The 26979-nt window shown below is 41.6% G+C and overlaps 1 protein-coding gene across 5 annotated transcripts in view; it reads right to left on the reverse strand.

The window, feature by feature from the left end:
* The window catches only part of rxraa (retinoid X receptor, alpha a), a 147254-nt gene that overhangs the window by 57226 nt on the left and 63049 nt on the right, over window positions 1-26979 (reverse strand). For all 5 annotated transcript variants that reach the window (XM_027152616.2, XM_027152613.2, XM_027152617.2 and 2 more), the window contains exon 2: window positions 11801-11914. In XM_027152616.2, coding sequence (XP_027008417.1) covers window positions 11801-11914 — 114 coding nt within the window. The remainder of the gene's footprint in view (window positions 1-11800; window positions 11915-26979) is intronic.

A 26979-nucleotide genomic window follows, 5' to 3' on the forward strand; every position in this document is an offset into this window, starting at 1 on the left:
CCCCGTCACGGTACCTGTCGCTTTACAAATCATTTTTAATTGACAATACTACGGATTTTTTCCGGACAAATTGATTCGCCGAACGGAAAACAAATGTGGCGTCGTAAAAGGCTGGACTGTGATCACTGTGGGATTTGAAGAACTCGTACACATTCTCTAGAGAACAAGTAAATCTGAGCTATCCGCTGTTTTCCGCATACATGGGCTCACAGAGGCGTGCGATTGGCCGGTTTTGCTGTGATTGACAGATCATGTGAAACCCCTCTGACCCAGAGTGCATTGCTGATTGAACTTCCTTGGCATTTGGATCTCCTGTTTCATCACTTGAGTTCTCACTGGATGTTTTTATCATTTTCATCAAACATAATAATCGGTGCTGTGTTCAGCAGCTTGTAGTAACGTTTAGTTGTCTGAATACAAACAGAACCAGGTGGTGTGATATGTTACCACCCCAAAGTTTATTATTACCCTATTGAAACATGTCCTGAAGAAGACTTAATGTTGGGAAACTAGCTACGACTTGGCTGTTGCTATAGAAACAATGAGCACTATCTGGTTGTAACGAGTCTGTCTGTGTTTTCCCTTGTTTCTGTCTGCTGTCATTCCCTGATGTTAATTGTTGACCCCGCCCACCTATTTGTTACCACGGACATTTAATTGCATTCAATCTCTTCCTCAGGTGTTTTGTCTTAGTCCTTGTCTGTCTCCGTCTTGTGATTGGTTCTCATTCACTATATGTACTCTGTTTTGTTCACTTCCTGGTTGTAAGTTGTTGTTTAGTATGTAGCATGTTGTCTGTTTATGTCTCTGTTCCTGTTCTCTGTCCTGCTCAGTGTTCTGATCTGTTTTGCCTGCTTGTTCATTGTTTGTTTCCTTTTTTTGCGTATTAAAAATAGTAACTGCATATGGATCCGCATTCGCCTGTGACTAACTGTGACACTGGTAGCTGTTGCTGTAGAAACAACATCGTATTACAATGAGGTATAGCTAAGAATACCTAGGAATGATCTGTTGCTATAGAAACGATAATGTATTACAATGAGCTCTAGCTACGAATCCCTGAGTATCAGCAGTTACTATAGAAACAATAAGCAATGCACTAGCTACAAATCCTTGGGAAGGACATGTTGCTATAGAAACGATAAATGTGCATTAGCTACAAATTCCCGGGAAGGAGCTGTTACTACAGAAACGATAAATGTGTACTAGCTATAAATTCCCGGGAAGGAGCTGTTGCTATAGGAACGATAAATGCACACTAGCTACAAATCCCCTGGAAAGAGCTGTTGCTATAGAAACGATAAATGCACACTAGCTACAAATCCCCTGGAAAGAGCTGTTGCTATAGAAACGATAAATGCACACTAGCTACAAATCCCTGAGAAGGAGCTGTTGCTATAGAAACGATAAATGCACACTGGCTACAAATCCCCTGGAAAGAGCTGTTGCTATAGAAACGATAAATGCACACTAGCTACAAATCCCCTGGAAAGAGCTGTTGCTATAGAAACGATAAATGCACACTAGCTACAAATCCCCTGGAAATAGCTGTTGCTATAGAAACGATAAATACACACTAGCTACAAATCCCTGGGAAGGATCTTTAGAACGAATTCTGACTATGGTTCATCGTACTTAGCCGTATGTCACGTCACGTCACGTCACTTATTAGTACTGCATGCATCATGAAATGAATTAACACACAAGACAATAACACGTAAGGATTCACACGTAACTAACACGTGACCATTCACACACGTGACTCGTCTGACTGTAAACGTTTACACTTGCTTTAAGGATTAGCGAATTATTCACTAATGTCTGTGAATATAATTATTCGTATTAACATAGAAAGAAAACCATCACGTAGGACCTATTTCAGCTATTGTAAGTGTGATGATCGACAGCTTCTTCAGAGCATTCGCTCACTATCCTGTGCCGACTCGTGACCTCTGACCTGACCGATGTCCTCTGTCATAAAGAACACGTCAAACAGGCCACAGTAGATTAACGCACACACAGCCGACGGGTTGAGCAATAACACAAGATAAATGAGAATTAGTCACGAAAGCAAAGGTCAGCGCTAATCTGCACTCATTACATCAACAAAAAAAGGCAGATCAAAAGGCTGCAGAAGGAAAAGCCGCCCGAAACGAGCGTGCGGCTCGAAAGACAAACGAGATCTGCAGCTCTGTGCGCTTGACACCACACGCTTTACTAGCGTCACTTTACTCTCGCTTTGTCTGTCAATGAGTGATGATGAAGTGAAGAAGAAGAAGACGAAGGTGAGATGAATTAAAAGTTTTAGTGTAATGCAGAGGAAGGTGAAGGAAGTGCAGGGACGATCTGTGGAATGGATTCTTCCTTCGTCCGTTTTTATGTATGCATACGTGTGTGTGTGTGTGTGTGTGTGTGTGTGTGTGTGTGTGTTTCCTTTATTTTCTAACATTTCCTTTCTCTCCGAGCACAAACAGGAAGTGGGAAGCCTCTTTCTCTTCCTGAAGAGAGACACAGTGGGGGAGACACTCCAGCAGTGAAGATTACAGGGCGAACATGGAGCTGTTGAAACACACACACTCATCCTACAGGAATTCCACATTCTCTCTCTCTCTCTCTCTCTCTCTCTCTCTCTCTCTCTCTCTCTCTCTCTCAGACTGGAAATAGTGGGTGGATTTTACAGCAACATGGCTGCTCCTCTCCCTCTCACAGCTTTAAGGAGGTTATAATTTACTGGCAAGGGAAAATCGCCAATGCAAACGAACACGGAGCGTGAATTCGTCCTGTCCGCTCAATCAGAGCGTCACTTATACAAATCGATTCAAAATGAGAAACGCAGACCGGCTGCAGATCACAAGTTTATTGTATTTACAGTACGCTGTGCATTAGGAAGATCTGATTTCTGAGCGCTAAACTGTGTTTAAACCTGGGATGAGTTTCTCCCGCCGGAATATACTTATTATATTTGCGTATTTTCACTAACCGGGCGATTAACTCCGACGCTCGTGTTTTGTTTCGTCGAAGCTTCCTGAGTGATTCTGCGAGTAAGGGGAAGTAAAATCAAGCGAGTTTTTCTAATGCTTCAAAAGTTGCAAATGTCACAAAATACTGTTCCTCAGCTTCACACTCTGTTTGGGTTTGTGTTACACCGACTATTTAGCAGATTGTGCAGAAGAGCAGCTGCGTCACGGTCGCTGATCGCGAGGGGAGATGAATTCTAGCATTCTGAACCGTCAGCCTCTTATTTTGAATAACTCTATGTAGCACAGTGCAGAAAAACTGTGTGACTCTGTGAATGTGTGTGTGTGGTATCAGATGAAGTGATACTATAAAAAGATACAGCCTCGTGCTGTTGTATAAGAACCTAGTAGACACACACACACACACACACACACACACACAGACACAAATGTCCGGAGCGGATCACAATACGCCAGGACAGATGGCTGTGGAGGCGTTAAATATGCAGCATTACCGTCCTGGGTTACAGGCAGCTGCTGCTGCTGCTGTGGACGAAGAAATACACAACCAGTAGCTGCGGTTAATCTGCAGAAGGCGGTCTGAAGAATATTCATAAGTGTGGGCCGATGTTTGTGGTGTTTCTGGTAATCAGCAGGGAGGAAATACCGTATGTGCATGAGATGATACTCAGACTCTAACGTATATTGTCATATAACTGACTGCTACAAAAGCGCTGAAACTGGAGACTCCTTCTTCCAAATCCCTGTGTACCCACAGAGCAGCTGTTAGACAAAACCGATCAACACCGTACGACCAATCAGATTAGATTTCAGATTTCAACAACGCTGTGGTATAAAGTCGTGTACACGTCATGGAGTTCGATCGTTTCCGGTCCTCCGGCAGCGTTGGCGACGTTTATATTACTTTATTTCGGTGCTATTGTATATGTATAGGTGCATAGCGTCCCATAACGTTCACAGCACTCATGCATGATGATGACAACGACTTCAGACCGGAGTACGAGTCGTGCAGCAGAACTCACAACACCTCCTACAGGGGGATTCGGGTTCGGTATCGCCACGCTCTTCCTGGTTCATGTGACAGCTCTCACATTTCTGATTTTACATGCGAACCGTGCTTCATCTCAGACTAAACCTCCAGTGTGAAAAACCCCTTAGAGAGACTTTACGGACACGGTGGAAGGTGAGAAGTATGAGAGAGGAAAACCGGGTCTCGGAAGGGCTTCATATTAAGCTCTGGCGAGGCAGCTGTTATCTGAGGAACTGCACCATATGGCGCCGTGCATTTTATAGACATGGAAATCACAGCAGAACATTTACAGAAATATAGCTTGGTATGAAACACATATAGTACTAATAGTAATGTAATAATAACAGTTTTTTTTTTCCCCCATAGAGCACTTTTCTCTAACAACCTATCCAGAAAACCTGGTGCAGATATTCAAGGCTTTAGATCGAACGATGGCTTGTAAATGGACATTGTAAAGGAATATTTGTTTAGATGTAGCTCCCTTATGTCCCTCATGTTGTCATTTTTGTTTAACCGGTTTTCACAAATCAAAATGACAATGACATGATTCGGTTTGGAATAAAAACTGGGAGTCATGGCATATTAGGGAGCTGAGCTAAATGATCTGACTCACTGAAAAGACACCACGAATCCCAGCACTGGTGCACAGAATTTCAGTGTAAATGCCAAAACAATACAGCGTAATTCAAGTGGAAATATACTAATAATAAAACAATATATGAGGTGTATTAAATGATCCTGTCCTTAAATTAAACAGTTATACAGGACGTTTATATTTCACTCCAACTCCAGATTTCCTCCAAGCTTTCGCTGTATCACACTGACATGTTTCTTCATCGCAGTCTGTTCAGATTCGCGTGCTGCTCGGCCACGTCGGTCCGTTATCTCGGTGTCGATGTCTGTAACAGACACGAGGACAAGCTGCCACTGTGGCATTCGTTTTGCCCAATCAAACACACCCTGCCCCACTTTTCCTCTCTGTAGCATCTGCCTGTGTGTTTTGCCTAAGCGGTGTGGGTTTCTAATGGTCTGTTTTTCGCAAGACTTCACCTGAACGTGGCCTTAATGCTGGCACATGGACAAAAACTCGCTTCCTGAAGTCTTGAAGATTGCAATCTACTGTATGGAGATAACCAACAGACACGAAACTTTCACTAGCCCAAAGAAGATCTAGGAGATCCTGAGGTTCTGGTACATTTCACACCAACCCGAATGGTTCCAGGAACAATCCGAGTGACATCAACGACATCATCATTACGATGTGTAATGATATAATTGTTAAGTCAACACAACTTGCTTAGACTGGCTGAGGGAAAACTGCACAAAACAACCCTTAGAAACGTTTCGGTCATGCGGCATTTGTGCTGTTGACTGCATTGACCGGTGGCCAATGGAAAAAAAGCACAGCTCCAGACAGGTGCCAAAATTTCTGGTACATTTACACACTTGACGTTTTTTCTCCCTGAAGTGTTCCAGTGAACACTGACACATCCAAATAAGAAATTTCCATTAGCTTCACACACAAACCCATACTGCTTAACCCTTCACATCCCAGCATGCCTTGCTCCGTCGACATCATCGGCACTCAGACGGAACTGATTACAAGGTCACTACTTCAAAACTTCAAGCATGACGGTTGGTGACGCGGGACGTAGGGCAGCAGGTGCTCCGGCGATGACCTTCCGCCTCATGAGATCGGCTCTGGTGGCATCTGGATCAAATGCTCGCTTGGCCCGTGCCTCTCCTTCCTCTCTCCGAGTATAATTCTGAGCATGTCTGACTGCTTTAGTGTTATATTAGACTCTCCTTCTCTTTCCTCTGTGTGCCAGGATTGCACGCCGCACGCACCGTGCGCACTCCCCAGAGTCTCTAAAGGTCACCTGAGCATTAGGAACACCGAACACCGATCACCGAACACCGCTGCAGTCTTTCACACATTCGCTGCTTAATAAATAGATGCTGATGATAGACATTAAGTCACAATCAGGGCCGTTCTCCGGTCCGGACTCTTGGATTTAGAGTCTATAAAATGTCGGACTTGGTGTCAGACAGAAATACTGTGCTCATACTTCGACTTCACTACATCGATTTCGCATCTCTCTACCTTAAAAGGACAGAGCAACGATAAAAGGTATCCGTTTAATGACTGGCCCTCTGGAAAAGTGATTTTTAACCACATCCAGTTTGTATTTTCCCAACACAGGAGAAAGAAAATCAAGAAAGATCAGCACAAATAACAGACCTGAATGTGTTTGTTTAATTATGTTTGAATGAATTGGGTCTTTTAGACAAATAGATAGATAGGAGAGAGTGAGAGAGAGAGAGAGAGAGAGAGAGAGAGAGAGAGAGAGAGAGAGAGAGAGAGAGAGCGTGTGAATGCTAGCTCCAGGCTTATTTCCTGTGGCTTATACTGTAGAAGCTGAGATGGATGCGCGAGCCGCCGGATCGGCCGATGAGCCGCGACCATCAATGGCGTTTCATTGTGATGGTGGCACGCTGTGGCAAGATTAAGGGCTCAGTGAGTTATCAAAGGCTTAGTCTCTCTGAATTCCCTGACCGAACCATCATGGAAGGCCGCTGTCACTGCCTGCCAAAGGAAACGCTCGCATTTCTAATTCTCTCTCTCTCTTTTTTTTCTCGCTTGGCTCCCTACATTCACTATGGCAAGTGTCAGTCAATGACAGTGACAAGTTTTGATAAGAGAACGTGGACAACCTGACACGAGCGCCATGACCTACCTCTCTCTCTCTCTCTCTCTCTCTCACACACACACACACACACACACACACACACTCGAGTACAACAGTATTTACAGCGGTTATCACGCCACTCTCTACACAGCCGTAACCGACGAACAAAAGGTCACACGTTATGAATTTAACATTTAACATTTCTACTTAACATTCTGACCCGTTGTTCCAATCAACATGCTCGCTCGTACATCTCCAGTTCCAGTGGCTGGGGTGAATCATACTAAATTACTTAATGCCTTATACTCTGACCTCTAAAGAAAGCACACAGGTACACGTGTACTTAAGTAGGAAAATGTTGCATAAACAGTGATTCGCTTGAAAGACCTGATTCGTTTTTTCCTTTCTTGGTGTTAATAAAGACAAAAAAAAATATCCAGTTTTTTATATTCTCTTGTTTTTAATTATCATTATCATCATCATCATCATCATCATCATCATTATCATCATCATCATCATCACCAAACGCTTTTATCCCATTTAATCTTTTGTAGTGAAGTCTAATTAATCACAGCAACCAAGAATTTGCTGTATTAAATATAAAGTATAGGGGGGGTACGGTGGCTTAATGGTTAGCACGTTCGCCTCACACCTCCAGGGTTGGGGGTTCGATTCCCGCCTCCGCATTGTGTGTGTGGAGTTTGCATGTTCTCCCCGTGCCTCAGGGGTTTCCTCCGGGTACTCCGGTTTCCTCCCCAGTCCAAAGACATGCATGGTAGGTTGATTGTCCATAGTGTGTGAGTGTGTGAGTGAATGAGAGTGTGTGTGCGCCCTGTGATGGGTTGGCACTCCGTCCAGGGTGTATCCTGCCTCGATGCCCGATGACGCCTGAGATAGGCACAGGCTCCTCGTGACCCGAGAAGTTCATAATAGCGGTAGAAAATGAATGAATGAATGAATGAATGAATATAAAGTACATAAAAAACCTAATCTAACTATGTACAGTTTATTAAATGGTATAAATGTAAAACTACATGCTTTTATTGGATGTGACCCCAGTAATGAGAGACTGTAAACCCCTCAATTCAAAAAAGAACGACAGAGTAAAAAAAAAAAAAAAAGAAAAAAAAAACAGAAACAGCCACCGAAATGGCTCCTTCCACTGACTTGGCTTTGAAGAGCAGCTTAAATAAATAAGAGTATTAAAATAGCCTCTGTGCTGGACGAAGATGATGAATCTGAGAGGGAGGAGAGGGCCCGGCCCTGTAATCGACTCTGAGCTCCTGGCCAACAGGAAGCTGTGAGGGAGTGTGTGTACAGTGGCTAAGGCCAATTAAAACCGGAGGAGTGTGGAACATGTCGGAGCTAACGAGCTCTCTTCCCTTGACCCCTGACCTCTCGGAGACCCTGATCCAGAACGCATACGGAGGCAACGGCCGCTGCCGCGACTCCCCTCGGCTTTCGACATCCCCTCCCCCGCCGTGACCGCAAGGTCTACAAACACATGTTTGGATCCTTCGCTGGAGCTTAACCACATGGCGTTTATTTCCCTCATTTTTACTGAAGGTCTACGGTTCAGCTTAAGTCTTTAAACAAAGAGCAAAAATACACTCAGCTCGTGTCTGCCACATTCCGCCAAAATTTATGGGCTCAATTCGGCCGCGCTCTCTGCGAGCAGTTCGGGACAATAAATAAGCACCAAATTAATTGGCAGAATTTATGAAGCCACCATTTACCCCAAGGCACCAGGGCCCCTGATGCACAGGCAGGACAATTACTCTAGTTATAAACGTAGCAAGAGGTTGCTTTTAGGGTGGAACTGTTTCCCGAGCGATGTCAGTAAAAAAATGTGTTATTATTAAAAAAAAACACCTGGAGGAAAAGGACGGACAGAGAGACTCAGACACCGAGCCATTACCCGTTCTAATGAAACAACAAAGGCAGAGCCAGGGACCGTTCCTTCTCCTGCCCAGTACCGAATTTGCTCCCACAATTTAGCCTCTTCAAACATGGTCCATATGTGAGTTCAGAGCTGGCAATCAGAACCCATTAAGGAGCAGGCGGCTGAGTTCATCAGGAAAAAATTAGCCCACCGCTCGACCGCGCTCTCTCATTGGCCGCTCGCGTGGAGCTCTGGGTTTGAGGGCACCCCAGACATTCCTGTGGATAATCTTTTCCATTCCTCCGTTCAGCGTACTGAGAAGAAGCCCAAATCTCCAGGACAAGGCCTGCATTGTGAGGTGCTTCAAAAAAAATAAAATAAATAAATCTCTTATACTCACATCATACAACACTTGCAAAAAAAAAAAAAAAAAAAAATATTCATCATCTTTTTTTTGCTTTCCTCCTCGCACTTCTGATTCGAAAGAAAAACCAAAAAACAAAACCGAGTGCCTCTAAAACGATCTGGCGAGACGGGAGCACGGGGATGCTGCATTTCTCACGCTCTCTTTCCAGCAAGGATTTGCTTTTACGGAAATCCAAAACAATATAAAACCGCCGGAATCTCGAGTGCGGCCACATCAGTGAGTGCAGAGAAGTTCAGGAGGATCAGCTACGGATCAGCCGTACGCACACGCACACACACACACACACACACACACACACACACACACACACACACACACACACACACACACACACACACACACACAGACTCTGGTTGGTCTCCTTCAGGCTCAGAGTAAGATTTACAGCGACACGTTTTCTAATTAGAAACGTTGTCATTACTCCTTCTATAAACGTGAGACTCCAGCTGAGCTCACCCTGACTTTTCCACATCCACCACTTTTAAAATCTGCCTATGACAAACCGCACCAAGCCATGCGGCCTTTTTAAAGACTGCCTTTCCGTCCCCCTTTCATGTGGGATATGCGGAGAACATAATAAAAAGACAGAACTAATTTTCAGCAGTGCTCGCTGGCTTGCCGGAGCTCCGTGGAATCCGAGCAAACGTAAACAGCAACCTTCTAACGGCGATACTAGAATTACCACCGGAGTGTAAATGGCTTTGAATATTTCAGCAAAGTCAAACAAGCCTTCAAACAAAGCTGTAAAAAACAGAGCTCCCTGCTCTGTCAGCGAGCTCAATAAAGCATGCTGTCTGACTGTAACTGCTCCAGAAACACACACACACACACACACACACACAGACACACACACACACACACACACACACACACACACACACACACACACACACACACACACACACACACACACACACACACACCGCCCCCACTCAGGCCTGTGACAGTAAAAATGTAGTTAATCAATCACACGGCCCTCTGAAGGCTCCACAAAGAGACACGTGTGTGTCTGAGACGGTGTTCAAACACGTCCACCGTGAAGGAATTTAAGAAAAAGTTGATCTCACTAGTCGTTTTTTTTTTTTATTATTAAAAAAAAAACTCTACAGTACAAACACTCATAAAGAAAAAAAAAATACTATCATAAGTCTCCTACAAAATACTTTTCTGTATTTGTTTTTAAAGCGTGACTGACATTGACATGACTGGTTGCGTCCTTGTCAAGCCACAATTACTCTCTAACCAGTTGACAGGAAAAAGCATGTCGGAGACAGCGCCCATCAGTGAAAATTACACGTTACTTCAAACATTTAGCAAAAGTTCAACACTAGTTAGGTTTCTACCTGCCCTGTAATCAAGCGCTTGTCTACTCCGTCATTAACACCCAGTGAAATTTTAGGCTGAGTCTGTGGAGCTGTGGTGCTGCTATTTTATATGCTGGCAGTTTGCACGTTATAAAAAATATATAAAAAGAAACTAAACACACACACACAAAAAAATAAAAAATAAACATGGTTTCAATCTTTCACACACAGGAGGACACGATTAACTCGTGTGAGCTTATTTCTGACCTTTAACTCCAATCGTCATGACTGAAGTTTTGGATTCATTGAAATAAATTTTTGGGCATGGTGGCGTAGTGGTTAGCACGTTCGCCTCACACCTCCAGGGTTGGGGGTTCGATTCCCGCTTCCACCTTGTGTGTGTGTGGAGTTTGCATGTTCTCCCCGTGCCTCGGGGGTTTCCTCCGGGTACTCCGGTTTCCTCCCCCGGTCCAAAAACATGCATGGTAGGTTGATTGGCATCTCTGGAAAATTGTCCGTAGTGTGTGAGTGTGTGAGTGAATGAGAGAGTGTGTGTGCCCTGTGATGGGTTGGCACTCCGTCCAGTTTGTCCAGTATCCTGCCTCGATGCCCGGTGACGCCTGAGATCACCGCAGGCTCCCCGTGACCCGAGGTAGTTCGGATAAGCGGTAGAAAATAAATGGAATAATTTTTTTATAAAATAATAATGAAAATAAAAAAGTAATGAATTCCTTTCTAACGAAGTTGAAAGATCTTACATTACAGTACACAAAAGATACACAAAAATTCAGTCCCTCCAGGGTTTTGCAGAGATCGATGCAGTCGAAAATAATTGATTTTATTGTCGTTTTGTTGTGAAGCTGTGCTTTTTTTTTTGTGGAAAAACTATTTAAACGACCGAAATCACAAGCACCAGGATTCTTCATTTAAACTCTTATCAGTGAAGATGAATACAGTATGTAATGCTTTTCTATAAGCGATGTCCTCCTCATGTCCAACACACGTGAATCGGACCTGCGGAAAATCTAATAACGCAAACTCTCGGATCTGAGCTCGGATCAGATCGCTAACGATATCTAAACACCTTGCTAGCTATCACCTCGTGGAATCTTGCTTCACTATTTGAAATGAAAATACCGAGTCGTTTATATAGAATATTTGAAATGTTAGAAAGTGACACTATAAAATAAAGGCAATGCTGTGATGCATCATTCTCCGCATTCCGCGCTGACACGGACATGTCGTGTTAGCCGGAATCCGCCGTTCTTGAGCTCTATGTGGAATAACCCATTTCGTATTGTTTTGTACGCTCTGTAAATCCGATTGAATGTAAAACGCTCGAAACACGAGTCCGAGCGAATGGAAAACTCAGTGATGTGTAGGTTACATGTGTGGCACACAATAGGCTTCTTGAATGTGGCGAGCTGTGGATGGACTACAGTGCAGGCTTTGTGTGTTTGGCAGCTGCTGAGTGATGAGGCTGTGTTACCTGTGGAGAGTCTGCGCTGATGGAGAGGACACATGCCGCTGAAACAGGAGCAGGATTCCCCCGAGCGGCCTCTCTGTGGGGGCGGCGCCAGCGAGCACTGGGGTTTCAGGAACCCTGCGTGAACAACAAAACATCATCACACTCGGTTAAACCGGACATTGTCAGATTAGATTTAGTACCTTTTAATGCCACTTCCGGTGTAATGAAGATGAAATTTGTTGTGATAATACAGTACACACTCAAAATGCGTTAAAGATCAGACATAACGTGTCTACATGTCTACAAGTCGTCGATTTTTCTTGGAACTAACGTACTGGTTTACTCCTAGACATACAGACAGACGGCTGTTATATAGAATCAGATGATCGTAACAGAGAAGGAAGTTACAACAGAGTCAGACAATTATAAGAGACTCGGATAATTATAAGAGAATCGGACAGTATTATTAGAATCAGACAGATTCAGACAGTCTAATCAGAATCAGACAGAATCAGACAATCTACACAGAATCAGACAGAATCAGACAATCGTAACAGAATCAGACAGATTCAGACAGTCTAATCAGAATCAGACAGAATCAGACAGTCTACACAGAATCAGACAGTCTACACAGAATCAGACAGTCTACACAGAATCAGACAGTCTACACAGAATCAGACAGTCTAATCAGAATCAGACAGATTCAGTCATAGCAAAACCGAACAGTGTCATAACAGAACCAGACAGTATTAGATTAACATAAGACAATCCAACGGTCCTCATAACAAAATCAGACAAAATCAGACAGTAATATCAGAGACTCCTTTGTTATCTCTCTTTTAAACTCATCAAACTACAGAAAAGCCTAAAAAAGCCTTAATTCTCTGCATCGAGCTAAACAAACAGGAAGGCTAGCACACACAATGACTTAACTATGAACCAGATATTTAAGAAAAGCAGCGACCTCATGACTCCTCCTGCCTCTGTCTCTGCCCTTCAGTGGCACAACGTGACCCATTCAACCCCTAACATTTTCAGCTCCATCCTGTACCACATGACCCAAAGCCCTCAAGGCTGTAGATGCCCCAGGCTCGCCTCGATCTAATGCCGCTTCCCAGGGCTCAACAAGTGGGTGGCACATGACTCTATGCTGGTGAAATGCCAGATGAGACAAGCACGCCTGCAGGGGGGTAGGGAGGGATGCCAAGCTGTGCATTTTAGAGGTCATAGGTCATTCTGCACACTAATGTCATTAATATGACTCATGGATTCCATTTGAAAGGGAACAAGAATAGCTAAATGCACTGTTACGTCAAGTCGAAATTAAAAGACGTGCTATAATCGGACGCATTTTTAAGTTTAATCCAGCATCCTTAAAACTTCTTCGGCTTGACAGTTAGCATGACGTCAAACACTTTTAGCTATCTAGAATCATTGTCCATCCGAAAAAACCTCCAAGGAACCGATTTTAAACTTCAAACTTTCAGGCTTCCTTAAAAAAACAAACCAATTTATTTTAGAAACTCGTGTTGTGATGTCATAATACAGGCTCATTATGCAAATTAAAGGATTAAAGATGCTGTTAGTGACTATCTGTTAATGTTGAACTGTTGAACTGTTATTGTTTAGCCACAAGTCTATTCAAGAAGAAAACACTTAACAATTAAAGGTTAATAATCATTATAAAACTGAATATTTCTTTAATAAATGTTTCTTTATCAGATACCACATGAACCAAAGCCCTCAAGGGTGTCGATGCCCCAGGCTCGCATCGATCTTACTGAATATTTCTTTATCAGATAAATGTAGAGCCACGTTCAGAAAATAAATTAGAAGAAAATGTTAAGCAGATACCGTGGGTTGGTTTGGTTGAACGCTTAAATGTTCCAGGTAGACATGTACAGCCAAGGCTTTGGTCATTAAATAAAATTACAACAAATGGCTCTTCAGGTAGAATCATATGAAAAAGAAAGAAAGAAAGAAAGAAAGAAAGAAAGAAACATCCTTTAAAGAGCTTTTATTTTTATTTTTATCCCACTGTAGAAACCCTACAAGGTTCTATGACGGTTTCTAAATTACATTCGATTCTAAGAAGAGACCCTTAAGGAAGTGGCATTAAGGTAAAAATATAACATTTTTGTCTCTTTCAGAAGCTTGTTTAAATGTAAAATGCTATAAGACTACAAGCTAATAAACCAAGAACGATAGCTTTAGTTTTTATAGTTTTTTTTTCTTTAAGGGAACTCTAAAAGGTTCCTTGTAGAAGCCTGTTACAAATGTTTTCCATATTATAAACACTTTCAAGAGCTTCTAGAAAAACTAAACAAAGGGTTCCCCCTAAGAAAAATCTCCAAGTAGAATCCATCCCTTTTCTTTCGTACAAGAATAAGTACAAGAACCCATAACGATCCAAAGAACCCCAGAGGCACCCATTTTCAGAGTCCATGAACATGCTATTTGAGGCTTGGTGGTTTGATTGTGAAATCCCATTTGTGTCACCATGTAACAAATCCAACATGAGTATTTCCAATTTTCGGATTCATGAATATTCATAAGGCGTGACGTTCTTTACGGAGGTTGAAATGTTTCTAGGTCATTTCTAAAATGTTAAAAACATATCCAACGATTCATTATTCGGTACAGAATCAGGGGTATATGTAAGACATCGAAGATAGATTTTCACGGTAGATTTCCAGCTACCTTATTGAGTAAAGATAGAAAGACAGAAAGTCGAATCTCTAGACTCAGAGCTTATGGTCTAGACTTTTACAGAAGTTTACTTTCTCTTGTCGGTGGAGGCTGCAACGTGACTCAGAGCTGATGGAGAGGATGAGTGAGTTCATGCTCTGTGTGCACCACTGGAGCTATTTAAACAAAGTTTGCTTCTTCATTTCCGGCTATAGACCTTGAGGACTGGAACAAACACTAAGAGCGAAGGGCAGCAAAATAGCCTCGCTTCGGTCCCTGCTCAATAAAGCGCTTTCACTTCCACCATGAAAATCATGTCATTCCAGATGAGCTCAGACTGTGACATTTAAAACAGACGCAGGGATGCTGAATTAGTTCCTCGTGATAAGTCGTCTGGGAAACCGAAGCTGTGGTCAAGTGTAGGAGGCCTGGGAGAAGAAGTGGAGGAGAGCAGGATGGAGATCTAGGGATGAAACTGTGTGACACAATCTACAGCTGTTTGATTAAAATCATAAGTTCCAGAGATAGACATCAGGCATTAAGTCTGGGACATGGTGAGGGAATTGGAGGAGATAAGCTCCAGGTTTCACGGAAAACGAAGGAGATGATCTTTAATTAAACTTGACTACCATAATAACATCCTATCATAATAACACATATATTATAAATGTTCCAGTTCTAATACCAAGCTTGTATTATAAAATTACTAGAATGTAATCATGGTCTCATGGACCTGGTGGATAATATTTAAGAAATAGAAAACAAAGAAGTGTGTCGTTATAAGAAAATAATCCACGGCCTGTTGTCCTTTGTATCGTTTAGTACAGCTGTAAACAATCATTTCCTGCCAAAACCGCTGTTAGAGGAAGTTAATCAGAACCTTCAAACCCATCAGAATTGAGAATTTAGAAGCTCTGTGGTATAATTTCATGTAATGTTATGGATATAATGCTTAATTTTTTTTACAAAAACGTTCCATGACCACTGCGCTAAAAACCGTGTATAGCATAATGCTAATTAATTCTGATGAATACATTTATGCCTGAATAAAATTAAAATCGGCATCAGTAATAGTCAGTACTTGGTTAGTCTCTAGGATACTATGATTAAACATTTGTCACAAAAAAAGTGTTAATTGACCTACATGCATGTGGAAAAAAAGTTAGCGTATATCCGTGATGAAAGCATCAATAACATTTGCTTTCACCAGGCTGGATCTTGTGTCAGTGATTTATTCCAAAATCCCTTATAAAGTTAATCTGCTTTGTGGTCCAGCAGCAAATATTCTGAACTGAACTAAAGAAAGACAGTCAATGACACATGCTTGCTTTCTCTGAGGTATGTCACTAAACATTAACACATGAGCTGAGCCTTCCGTACAGGCTAACGCTAACCCGACTAGACAGCGACTGCCCGAGAAATGCTCAACATCACAGAACGAGGAGCGATTTTTTTAGACGAACGGCCAAGTCGGCTAGTCAATTACACGACCTAAACGGTGGCGTTCACTACAAATGCTAGATGATGATGGAAAGGCCAGGGTTTAACGTTTGTTCTTTCTCGTTTAAATTCCACACAACATTCGACATTTAGTTTGACGTTTCACGGAAAATAATCTATGTGGATATTTCAATTGGATCTCTTTTGTGAATTTTATAGTAAAGTAGTGTGAAAATGTTTCGGTGGACCAAACAGAACAAAAATTCTGGCTAGATTTAATATAATTATCTGTAGATTACTCCAGATCCCTAGATATGAGCTGAAGCTGACTAAATGACGTGTATATACGGAGAAAGGAAGCACCCCCAAAGCTCAGCATGTGCTAAATCCTGGGAATTAATTTAATTTTGCCTTAATTTATAGATTTGGTTTTCGATTGCTTAACTTAGCCATTAGTCCTTAATACTGAACATCAATTACTCTAATGTGCTGTAACTAATTGACTATTTCATTTGCGATAAATAAGCGATTTAAATGTGATAGAAAATATTTTTAGAAAACGTGTACAGTATATAACCGATCATGAGTTGAAGCAGCTCAGAAGTTTTCACAGTGTGAAAAACCTTTTCCACATCTAACCACGTTTCTTGTGTAAAATGCTCCAAAGAAATAATCCTGAATAAAAACAAGGTTCGTTGTTTAGGTTTAAATTGGTTTAAAGTCTAAAAAGCGTGTTAAGGAACTTTGTTTGTTTACTCGAGCCGACCCCGATGACCTGTTTGTTTTCTGATCAGACGCAAGTCGTTTTGTCTGATTAGACACGAGACATAATATTATCAAAATACACATTGAGTGAAACTTCTGAAGATCGTCTTTCTTTATTTTCAAAAGATATTGCGATCCTGACTGGCTTACAAATCCAATGCACAAGCCTTTAAGCATCTATTAAAAATGATTAGTTCTCAGCTAAAAAAAAATGCTGGTGAAGGAAATAACTCTTAATAGTAAAAGTATATATTAACAATAATAGTAAAATTTATAAGCAAAACGATAATGAGAGTTTTTGCTGAAGTTCTACAGCGTTACACAGTTACACGGGCCTCGTAAAGCTTCATGAGTCATATTAAAATCTTCCTTGTCCTTGAACGCTGAACCGTGTGTGCAACAAGTCTCTATCTAATGGAGTGGTCAAAGAGAGTACTGACTAACCAATTATCCTTTCTGAGCACATCCTCTCTACCTGTGCCATGTTCCCGACCCGCTTTTAGTTATAGCGCAGCAGATTTTATTTCTTCTCTTGAGTTGTGCGTGGATTCAGCTCTGGCACTCTAACCTCAGATGTTTGCTTTTCACTTAAAGAAGTAATCAGAGAGAGCAGCGTCTCATTAAATTCAATTACAGCGCTGACAGTTATTGTACACTGAACAGCCTCGACCTCTCCCAAGACTTAATCAAAGCCCATCGGAGATGACAGTACCGACATTGTTGAGTCTCCTGAATAAGCCCCATTTGGGCATAAGCTTCCCCGGTGCTGGGAATTCAATGCTCTCTGTCCTGATTTGCTACTTGAGCTCTATTTTTGGTTAGATGCTACCAATCAGCAAGAAGAAAATGTCAAGCCTCTCGTCTCTTCGTGGCCTTCGATCTACAGATGCTTTAAAACTAGTAGGCGCTTTATATCCCCATCTGTGTAAAGTACACTTTAATAAAAAAAATCATTAATATCCTCCTTTCAATTTAAAGGTTCTGTTATACTAAGGGTTAGGTTTATATTTTCATTTTCTAGCGCTTATCCAAACTTCTCTGGTCACGGGGAGGCGTCATCTCAAGCGTCATCGGGCATCGAGGCAGGATACACCCTGAACGGAGTGCCAACCCATCGCAGGGCACACACACACTCTCATTCACTCACACACTCAAACTACGGACAATTTTCCAGAGATGCCAATCAACCTACCATGCATGGCGGCGGCGGGAATCGAACCCCCAACCCTGGAGGTGTGAGGCAAACGTGCTAACCACTAAGCCACCGTGCCCCCGGTTAGGTTTATATACGCTACAAAAAAAAAATCAGCACAGATGTTGATTTATTGCCGATTGCAGCTTTTCCATATGCAAAAGTCTTATCCAGTTTGAATGTTCCAAAATTAGCATGTTATTTGCTACCTTGAAGTGCAAAATCACCTTGGAATCCCCAAGGTGAATTACAGCAGCTTAAAACAAATCAATGTGTAAATTAGTACAAGTGAAAGTCATGTATTAAATGTATCCCAACCTTTTTAGTGCAAGAATAAAAGCATTACTCAATTAAGATTGTTTTCTAAATGGATTTTTTTCACATATTTGATCGACAATTCGATCAAACTTTTCTGCATTTTGTCTTGTCTTTTAAACAGGCACTTTCTGTTGTTAGCATGTCTTGATGCTTGACTCGTATTTTTGCCACTGTGCCAAGTTTCGGTTTCGTTCCGTGGGATCAGAATTCATAACGTCTTACGATAAACAAAGAGTGCAAGCAGAACCTCATTCAAACGCTGCCGAGTCTCCGAGTCTATGCAATTATGCTTTTGCAAATAATCTGCAGCGTGCCCACTAACCGTGCATGCAAATTACTGCGCACATAAATTAGTACTCGTGTTCTTAGTAAATAAGGACTCAGATTTTTAAGAGCTCCTTCAACAGATCGCTATTGAATCAAGATAAAAATCGTAAAGCAATTGAAAAGGAAAGGCTTAAAAAATGATGTTTTAATCTTTTTCTTTTTCTTATTATTCCGGTCTCCATGTCGTTAATCAGAGAGCTTTAGAGAGAGGGCAGGACATTAAACCGTGCTGAAATTCAAACCCTGATCAAGACCGTTCTGGAGATCAACAGGTTTTCTCATCTAGCCCATCAGAACACATCACAAGGAGATGTCCTGCTTTATACACCTTTGTACTCCTCTATTCATAGTGGGATGTAATATCATTTAAAAATAGCTCCATTTTAAGAAATTCTGCCTAGATAAGAAATTCAGTTTTGGCATTTCATCTGTTAAACACCGTTTTGGACCTGAAAGGTTGACCGAGCATTAAAATACACAAAAAATACTCAAATAAATGACAAAACCCATTGTTTCACATCTCAGGCATATCTATCATCATACCCATAAACCAGACTCACATATCACCTCCGCTGCTACCGCATATAGATCCTATTATACACCTAAATATACCCCAAACACAGCAGGACACCGAGACTGACGATCCTTCCTGTCTCAGTTTCCTCTGTACACTAAAAACCGAGCCACTTTGTGCAAGCTGCCATACAGCTGTGTTTAACTTCAGCACCTGTGCTATACGACAGCTTACATATCCAGACCGCTAAAAGCATCTAAAGACAGGTGACGACAAGGTTTCCTGTACAACCCGACTTAGACGTGTGTGTGCTTCGCTAAAAAAAAAAAACGTTATAGAATTAAAATAAGCTGAGAAGGTATATAAAGTTAAAAGTCGAATCTGTTAATATAGAGACGTGAAGTTTGGGGATGTTTCTGTGCAGGGGTGTGAGTGGGCTGCGCTGCTAACGGACATGCTTGTGGTTGCCAACACCGTTTTTTTTATTTACAACCCACTTTCTATATTACACACGGGCACGAAAACTGTCAGTTGCCCAGGCGTGGCATTTTAAACGACGAGACCGCAGCTTAGATTTGACATTATAATGAAGGTATCTCTGACATTCTTGAAGGTTTCTTTTATGTTGTCTATAAATTTCAATATTTTACTGATATTTTTTTGATGGATATTTAATTATTTTAAATGCACAACAAAATATGTACATGTTTCAGACATATAACCTTTTATAATTGTAATAAGACCCACATCATTTCGCTTGTGTCCAGTAAAATAATACTTATAATTCTTATAATTGTACAAAAATATATATTTTTTGCTTTAACTCATGAATCCGAACAAAGCCTCACACCCGAAAGGAGCCGTCCATTCATCCATTCATTCATTTTCTACCGCTTATCCGAACATCTCAGGCGTCATCGGGCATCGAGGCAGGATACACCCTGGACGGAGTGCCAACCCATCGCAGGGCACACACACTCTCATTCACTCACACACTCACACACTACGGACAATTTTCCAGAGATGCCAATCAACCTACCATGCATGTCTTTGGACCGGAGGAGGAAACCGGAGTACCCGGAGGAAACCCCCGAGGCACGGGGAGAACATGCAAACTCCACACACACAAGGCGGAGGCGGGAATCGAACCCCCAACCCTGGAGGTGTGGGGCGAACGTGCTAACCACTAAGCCACCGTGCCCCCCAGGAGCCGCCCATTACGCTACAAAAATAAATAAATAAACAAATATAGGAAACATTTTCTGTTCATTTCACTTAACTCGCCCCATCTGTTACGTTCCACAAGTTCCGTGTTCAGTCGGTTTTCCTGAAGATCCTGTGAACTTTTTTCAATAGTCTAATACTGACGTTTGACATCACTCTCCCAACATTACAGTAGCTACTATTTAAATGCTATTTAACGAAACACTCCGTATATTCTCTGCCAAAATTTTTCTTAGCAACCCTGTGAATCAAGTAAGAGCGAAATGCGAACGCAGCCCAAGAAAGCGTGAGACGTTCAGTAGACGAGTTAATCGTTTTAATGAATGTTTTAAGTTGAAAAAAATCCTAAAATAAATGCGAGTCCGAAGCCGAATCCTACGTACAAACACGGACGCTAATGTTACTCTAGTCTCCGTGAGCAGACGCAGCAATCGGAGGCTTCTTTTTTCTTTTTTAATTAACAATACACACATCCAACTTTAGTTTGTGTGCCTTAAAAGAGAAAGTATGCATGTGCTGCTGAAATATTAATGCCGTACCACTGTGTTTACTGCCTGCCAGGCACTCACACCCATACTTCACACTGACTGGCAGCTGAGCGCCGTGGAGCTGCTGTATTTTTCTATCTTGTACTTTCCGTCCTTACGCCACAGGGAACATGTCCTGACTGGAGTAATAATACATCTGTCAAAGCCGCGCTTCGTATACGAGCTAGATCAGAAACATCAAGCGGTCGTGGAGGTCTGATGCTGACCTGGCCGTTGTTTTTTTTTTTCTTCAACAAGAAGAGCAAAAAATGCCCAAGACTCAGACATAGACACAGAGGAGGGGACAGGAAGGAAATAGAAGGCAGCAGTAATGAGGTTAAGAGGCAGATTTTCAGAAAAACAGCCTTCGCTTGTACGTCAAACGTCGCTCAGGGGCTCATGGAGTAAACAAGGGCTTCTCTCATTCCGCTGGAGGATTCAGAAAGTTCCTCAGGCGAGCAGCAAAATCAAATTTGTGCGATTGGACTCACCGACCGATGGAATATAGAATCCTTTGATTCGACTTAAGATGAAGAAAATCTGACATTCTGTCCTTCATGTTCTCTTGATCAAAATCTGCTTCATGTCAGGAAAATGAACGTTCATCAGGTTTTGTTAATAAAGCTCTGCGTATAGGTGCATAAGTTTGTACCCCCTACGCTTTCTAGATACTCTTACCCTTATTTTGTCTAGCAAAAAGATTTGACATTTTAATGAAGGTATCTCTTTCCATGTCAGGAAAATGAACATTCATCAAGTTTTGTTAATAAAGCTCTGCGTATAGGTGCATAAGTTTGTACCCCCTACGCTGTCTAGATACTCTTACCCTTATTTTGTCTAGCAAAAAAAAAAAAGAAAGAAAAGAAAAACTTATCATGTTAGGAAAGATTTCAGATTTGAATTGTGCGACTGAGATCACCACGATGCTGCAATTCTGATTGTTCATAAGATTAATTTTCTTGAACAGATTTCTGTGACAGCGGTTCTGACTCATAGCCCAGGTTTATATTATAAGTACACATCTTAATAAAACTCATGTCCATACACGTTCTAGGTCGATTACCTTTTTGTCTGTCTCTAGTGCAAAATAATATAAAGCCCTCAAATGATATTTTCCGACACTTAAAGACTTTTTAAGACTATTATTATTATTATTATTATTATTATTATTATTATTATTTTGGGTGAGGAATACCCAAACCTAGGTTCTTGGTAATACCCAAACCTAGGTTCTTGGTAAAACATGTTAGATTCATTTCCAGAGAGAAAAAAGAGAAGCTGGTGAGGAAACAGCTGTTTAACGCTGCCATAACACAACTGATAACAGGAACATACTGTATTTTAAAGTTGGTTCATTTCAGCTGATATAGAACATAATCAACGTTTGCTGCTGGTGATGCTGGTGTTGTGTTGGTGGTGGTGTTGTGTTGGTGTTTTGTTGGTGTTGGTATGTTAGTGGTGATGTGTTGGTGCCGTGTTATGTTTGTGGTGGTGGTGTTGTGTTGGGGTGTTAGTGGTGGTGTTGTGTTGGTGGTGTTGTTTTGTTGGTGTTGGTGTGTGGTGTTGTGTTGGTGCTGGTGTTGGTGGTGTTGGTGTTGTGTTGGTGTATTAGTGGTGGTGTTGTGTTGGGGTGTTAGTGGTGGTGTGGTGGTGGTGGTGGTGGTGCTGTGTTGGTGTGTTAGTGGTGGTGTTGTGTTGGTGGTGGTGGTGGTGGTGGTGTTGTGTTGGTGTTGGTATGTTAGTGGTGATGTGTTTGTGCTGGTGTTGTGTTATGTTTGTGGTGTTGGTGTTGTGTTGGTGTGTTAGTGGTGGTGTTGTGGTGGTGATGTTGTGTTGTGTTGGTGTGTTAGTGGGGGTGTTGTGGTGGTGTTGTTGTGTTGTGTTGGTGGTATTGGTGGTGTTGTGGTGGTGTTGTTGTGTTGTGTTGGTGGTATTGGTGGTGTTGTGTTAGTGTTGGTGCTGCTGCTGGTCGTGGTGCTCGCTGATTGTTATTTTTCCTACATCGCCATGCCCTTTTGACGATAAACCTTACTGTGCACTGTGCACAACATAAAGCGCACTCGTTCTTCTCGAAGCGAAGAGGATGAGAGAATCTTTCGCTTCTTCACAGAAAGGCGTCTGGACAAGAGTTTGGCTTGAAGTGTAGGCGAAAAAGGAGGCCAAATGATACGTACTCTGTAGCTGCACTTCCTGTTAGTGTCTGAAATGACCTGAGCTTAATGCTTCTCCACTCATAACAGTCTATTACAAGTGAGCATTAACCCTGTTCCCTGTCCTGACACAAACCCACCAAGATGTGATGTGATTGAGAGGGTCTCCCACACACACACACACACACACACACACACACACACACACACACACACACACAGAAACACAGCTCTGTTGCATGTGCTTCTTCTCTACTCAGTGAACAATGTCCTCCTCAGTATCTGACCCAGATTCCCATGGCGGTGCGGCAGACTGTGCAGCTCAGACACACTCATTAGCATCATCATATCTCCCTCCTGTCCCCATTAGCTTAATACCTTCGCCTCCATTCATCAGCGCTGCACACCTCTGCACTGGCAAGCAAACAGCAGGCGCAGCACCTTTCCTAATGAGGCATAAGTGTGACACAAAACACACTCGCTTGTGGATGATAAAAGACCTGTTTGTATTTATCTGGTATAGCTGTGGATGTTATCATTTTATATCTAATATTTATAATACATGTAGAAAACGCTCTCCTCTCTCTATATATATATCTGTCTCTCTCATTCTATCTATCTTACATTCTCTTTCTCTGTCTTTCATTCTTTCTGTCTCTCTATCTCACTCTGTCTCACTGTCCCACTCTCTCTGTCTCTATCTAATATTTTCTCTGTCTCTTATTCTCTCTCATTCTCTGTCACTTCTAAGTCTGTCTGTCTCTCATTCTCTTTGACTCTCTATCTGTCTCTCTTATTATCTGTCTCTCTCTGTCTGTCTGTATGTCTCTCATCCTCTCTCATTACCTGTCTCTCTGTAGGTCTCTCATTCTCTTTGACTCTCTATCTGTCTCTCTCATTGTCTGTCTCTCCCTCCCTGCCTGTCTGTATGTCTCTCACCCTCCCTCCCTGCCTGTCTGTCTCTCACCCTCCCTGCCTGTCTGTCTGTCTCTCACCCTCCCTGCCTGTCTGTCTCTCACCCTCCCTCCTGCCTGTCTGTCTCTCACCCTCCCTGCCTGTCTGTCTCTCACCCTCCCTCCCTGCCTGTCTGTCTCTCACCCTCCCTCTCTGCCTGTCTGTCTCTCACCCTCCCTCCCTGCCTGTCTGTATGTCTCTCACCCTCCCTCCCTGCCTGTCTGTCCCTCACCCTCCCTGCCTGTCTGTCTCTCACCCTCCCTGCCTGTCTGTCTCTCACCCTCCCTGCCTGTCTGTCCCTCACCCTCCCTGCCTGTCTGTCTCTCACCCTCCCTGCCTGTCTGTCCCTCACCCTCCCTGCCTGTCTGTCTCTCTCATTACCTGTCTGCCTCTCATTCTCTCTTCCTCCCTTCTGGTCTGTCTCTCTCCTTCCCTGCCTTCCTGTCTCTCATTATCTGTCTCTCTCTGTCTGTATCTCATCTACTGCAGTTCCGACTGTAAGTTTTATATTAAATGTTCTCTTTACTATTCTTTACTGCATTATGGTTTCTACGGCAACTAAACGGATTAACTAATGTGGGTAGTCGGTGCTATGGAGAATTTTTCTGTAATATACGTTGAGCGTTTTTGGTATGAGTCTCCAGTCTCCTGTAGGTTTCCAGATGGAGAAAATCTGTAGTTTCTCTGTAACAAAACATGGAAAAAGAAAAGAAAAGACGTGTCCAAGAATAGGACAGGTGTCCAGGATTTGGACAGCACGAATCTGGATTATAAATCAGCTTTTCAGCTTCGGACCTTTTTTTGAAAAACCACATGTGTCTAATCAACAGCAGACAGACGCTCAACGATTAAAGTCCCATCTGAAACTTGTAATCAGTGACGTTCTGGACTTCAGACGTTGTGAAGTCTGGATAGGAAGTAAAACATTCCAAAAAAAATTTCAAATCCCTAAAACACATTTCCGAGAGTCAGATGAAGCCAAGTCAATCGTTCAGCATCACCAGAGACAGGATGACGATTACACAAACGGAACTGAGCGTTAAAGTGCGTTAACGTGCTGGAAATTTGTGCATCATTTGTACAGAGGACGTGTTTCCTGGACTCTACATCAAGCGGAAACTTTCTTTATTTCTAAAATATCTTCAGAGCTGCATGAGACGTTTGAATTTTGCGAACAGGAAATTGAAAGAGGAAAATGTTATTGTTTAGTAAATAGCGTGTAGTAAAAATCTATAGCGGTACAGTGTGGAAAATTCGATAAAGAGACGCGTCGATGCTTTAAATCTGCATTATTCCGAATTTCCAAATTTTGAGCTAAATACAAGACCAAACTCGCAGAGAAAAATCGCGTGTGTGTGTGTGTGTGTGTGTGTGTATAATACTGCACAGGATTTTTGTCAATCTGAAAGCGAAACCGATTGAACGTGTGAATCGAATGAGGATCAGTTTCAACCAGCGAGGGATTTAGTCGCTTTGTAAACAGTCAAAACGTTTTATTAGCAAAACCGGTCCTCAGACTTGCGGGGACAATACAAGAGATTCAGCTCTGATTCATACAAAACCACATTCACAGAAATTTCAGCCAGGATTGTAGGAAATTTAGAACCAAATAAGAGTGTACAATTTTGGATTTTTTTTTATTTTTTATTATTATTTTGTAAATAAATGATTTTTCTCGCTTCATCGTTCTGAATTATTGCATGTAGGTGAAAGGCAAAGAGTAATACAATAATCTGTACTTAAAGATACTTTTAATAAATATAATACTATTAACCCTTAAAAGGAATTTTTTAAAAATGCGAACAAATCGTTTTTTTAATTATCGATTTGTTCGCATTTTTTAAAAATTCCTTTTTTTTAATGAAATATTATTCATATTTAATTATGTAATAATTAAATTAAATATTATTCATATTTAATTATGTAATACTTATTTAATTATGTGAATATGTGAATTTAAAAGGAATCTGTCTGCAAGTCTGAGGAAAAATTCTGGAAACTTCTGGCTTGCAATTTTAGGTGTAGCCCAATCAATATCGCCAAAAATATGTCTGGAAAATGTACAAAAAGAAAAAATTCTAAAAGAAAAAAAGTCAAAGTGAGATGCAAGCGAGACTAATAAAAAATATCAAATAAATAAAAATAAGATAAAAATTTGATTTGAATATAAAAAAAAAATTCAATTAAATAGAAATAAATTTAAATGAAATTTCAGCCGGCACTGTAGGAAATTTAGAAGCAATAAATATATGGATATAAATTAATAATTAAACACAGATGCTGTGCATATCGTGTATGCTTTATACCTGAAAATTTTTCCCCAAGTTTGATAACAAAGTAACGACCGCACATGATATCAATCAGGACTAAAACACAAAGACAGGCTGCTAGCTAAAAAAGATCGTTAGAAGAACTTATACAAATCATGAGGGTTGTAGCAACTTTTTTTTTTTTTCTGACATTGCTATCGTTTTTTTCTCTGTGCCATCAACACTGTTAGGAGTTTCGTAGCTCAACCTCCAAATCTCGGCGTGTTTGTGTTTGAAGCGATTCTTAGCTTCGTTCGCATTAATCGCAGAACAATGCCGGGTATTGGCACAATCCAGGCTCATCGGATCAGGTTGCAAACAAAAACGACTGTGAGTTCAGGTTTAAAAGCAGAATTCAAGAAACTTATCTGCTTACGCTGCTGCTGTAAGTCTCTCTGGAGGAACAAAATCTCTCCAAGTGGTAAATATAGAAAGGTACGCAGCACAAATCAGACAAACAGACAGACGAGTCAGACAGTGTAATGAAAAACAGAACGTATTTTAAAAAAAAGAAAGAAAGAAAGAAAAACCTAGATTGTGTCACATGACTCAATGAAGCACCATGTGGTCATTTACAAACCAAACAAATGTTGACTACAGCTTTATCTCTGGCTTTCTGTTCGTGCTGAAGGAGGGAGGGTGTAACCAAGTCCATGATGTGCTCCATACAGAGCGAATAAAAAAAAACGATAGATAAAGACCTGCGGCTATTTGGGACACAGCTGTGCCACAAAAAAGCAACACGGTATTACAGGGGCAAAAAAAATTACTCATAGGAAATAAATCGGACTG

Source organism: Tachysurus fulvidraco, chromosome 21 (genome assembly GCF_022655615.1).
Source record: "Tachysurus fulvidraco isolate hzauxx_2018 chromosome 21, HZAU_PFXX_2.0, whole genome shotgun sequence".
Lineage (NCBI taxonomy): Eukaryota > Metazoa > Chordata > Actinopteri > Siluriformes > Bagridae > Tachysurus > Tachysurus fulvidraco.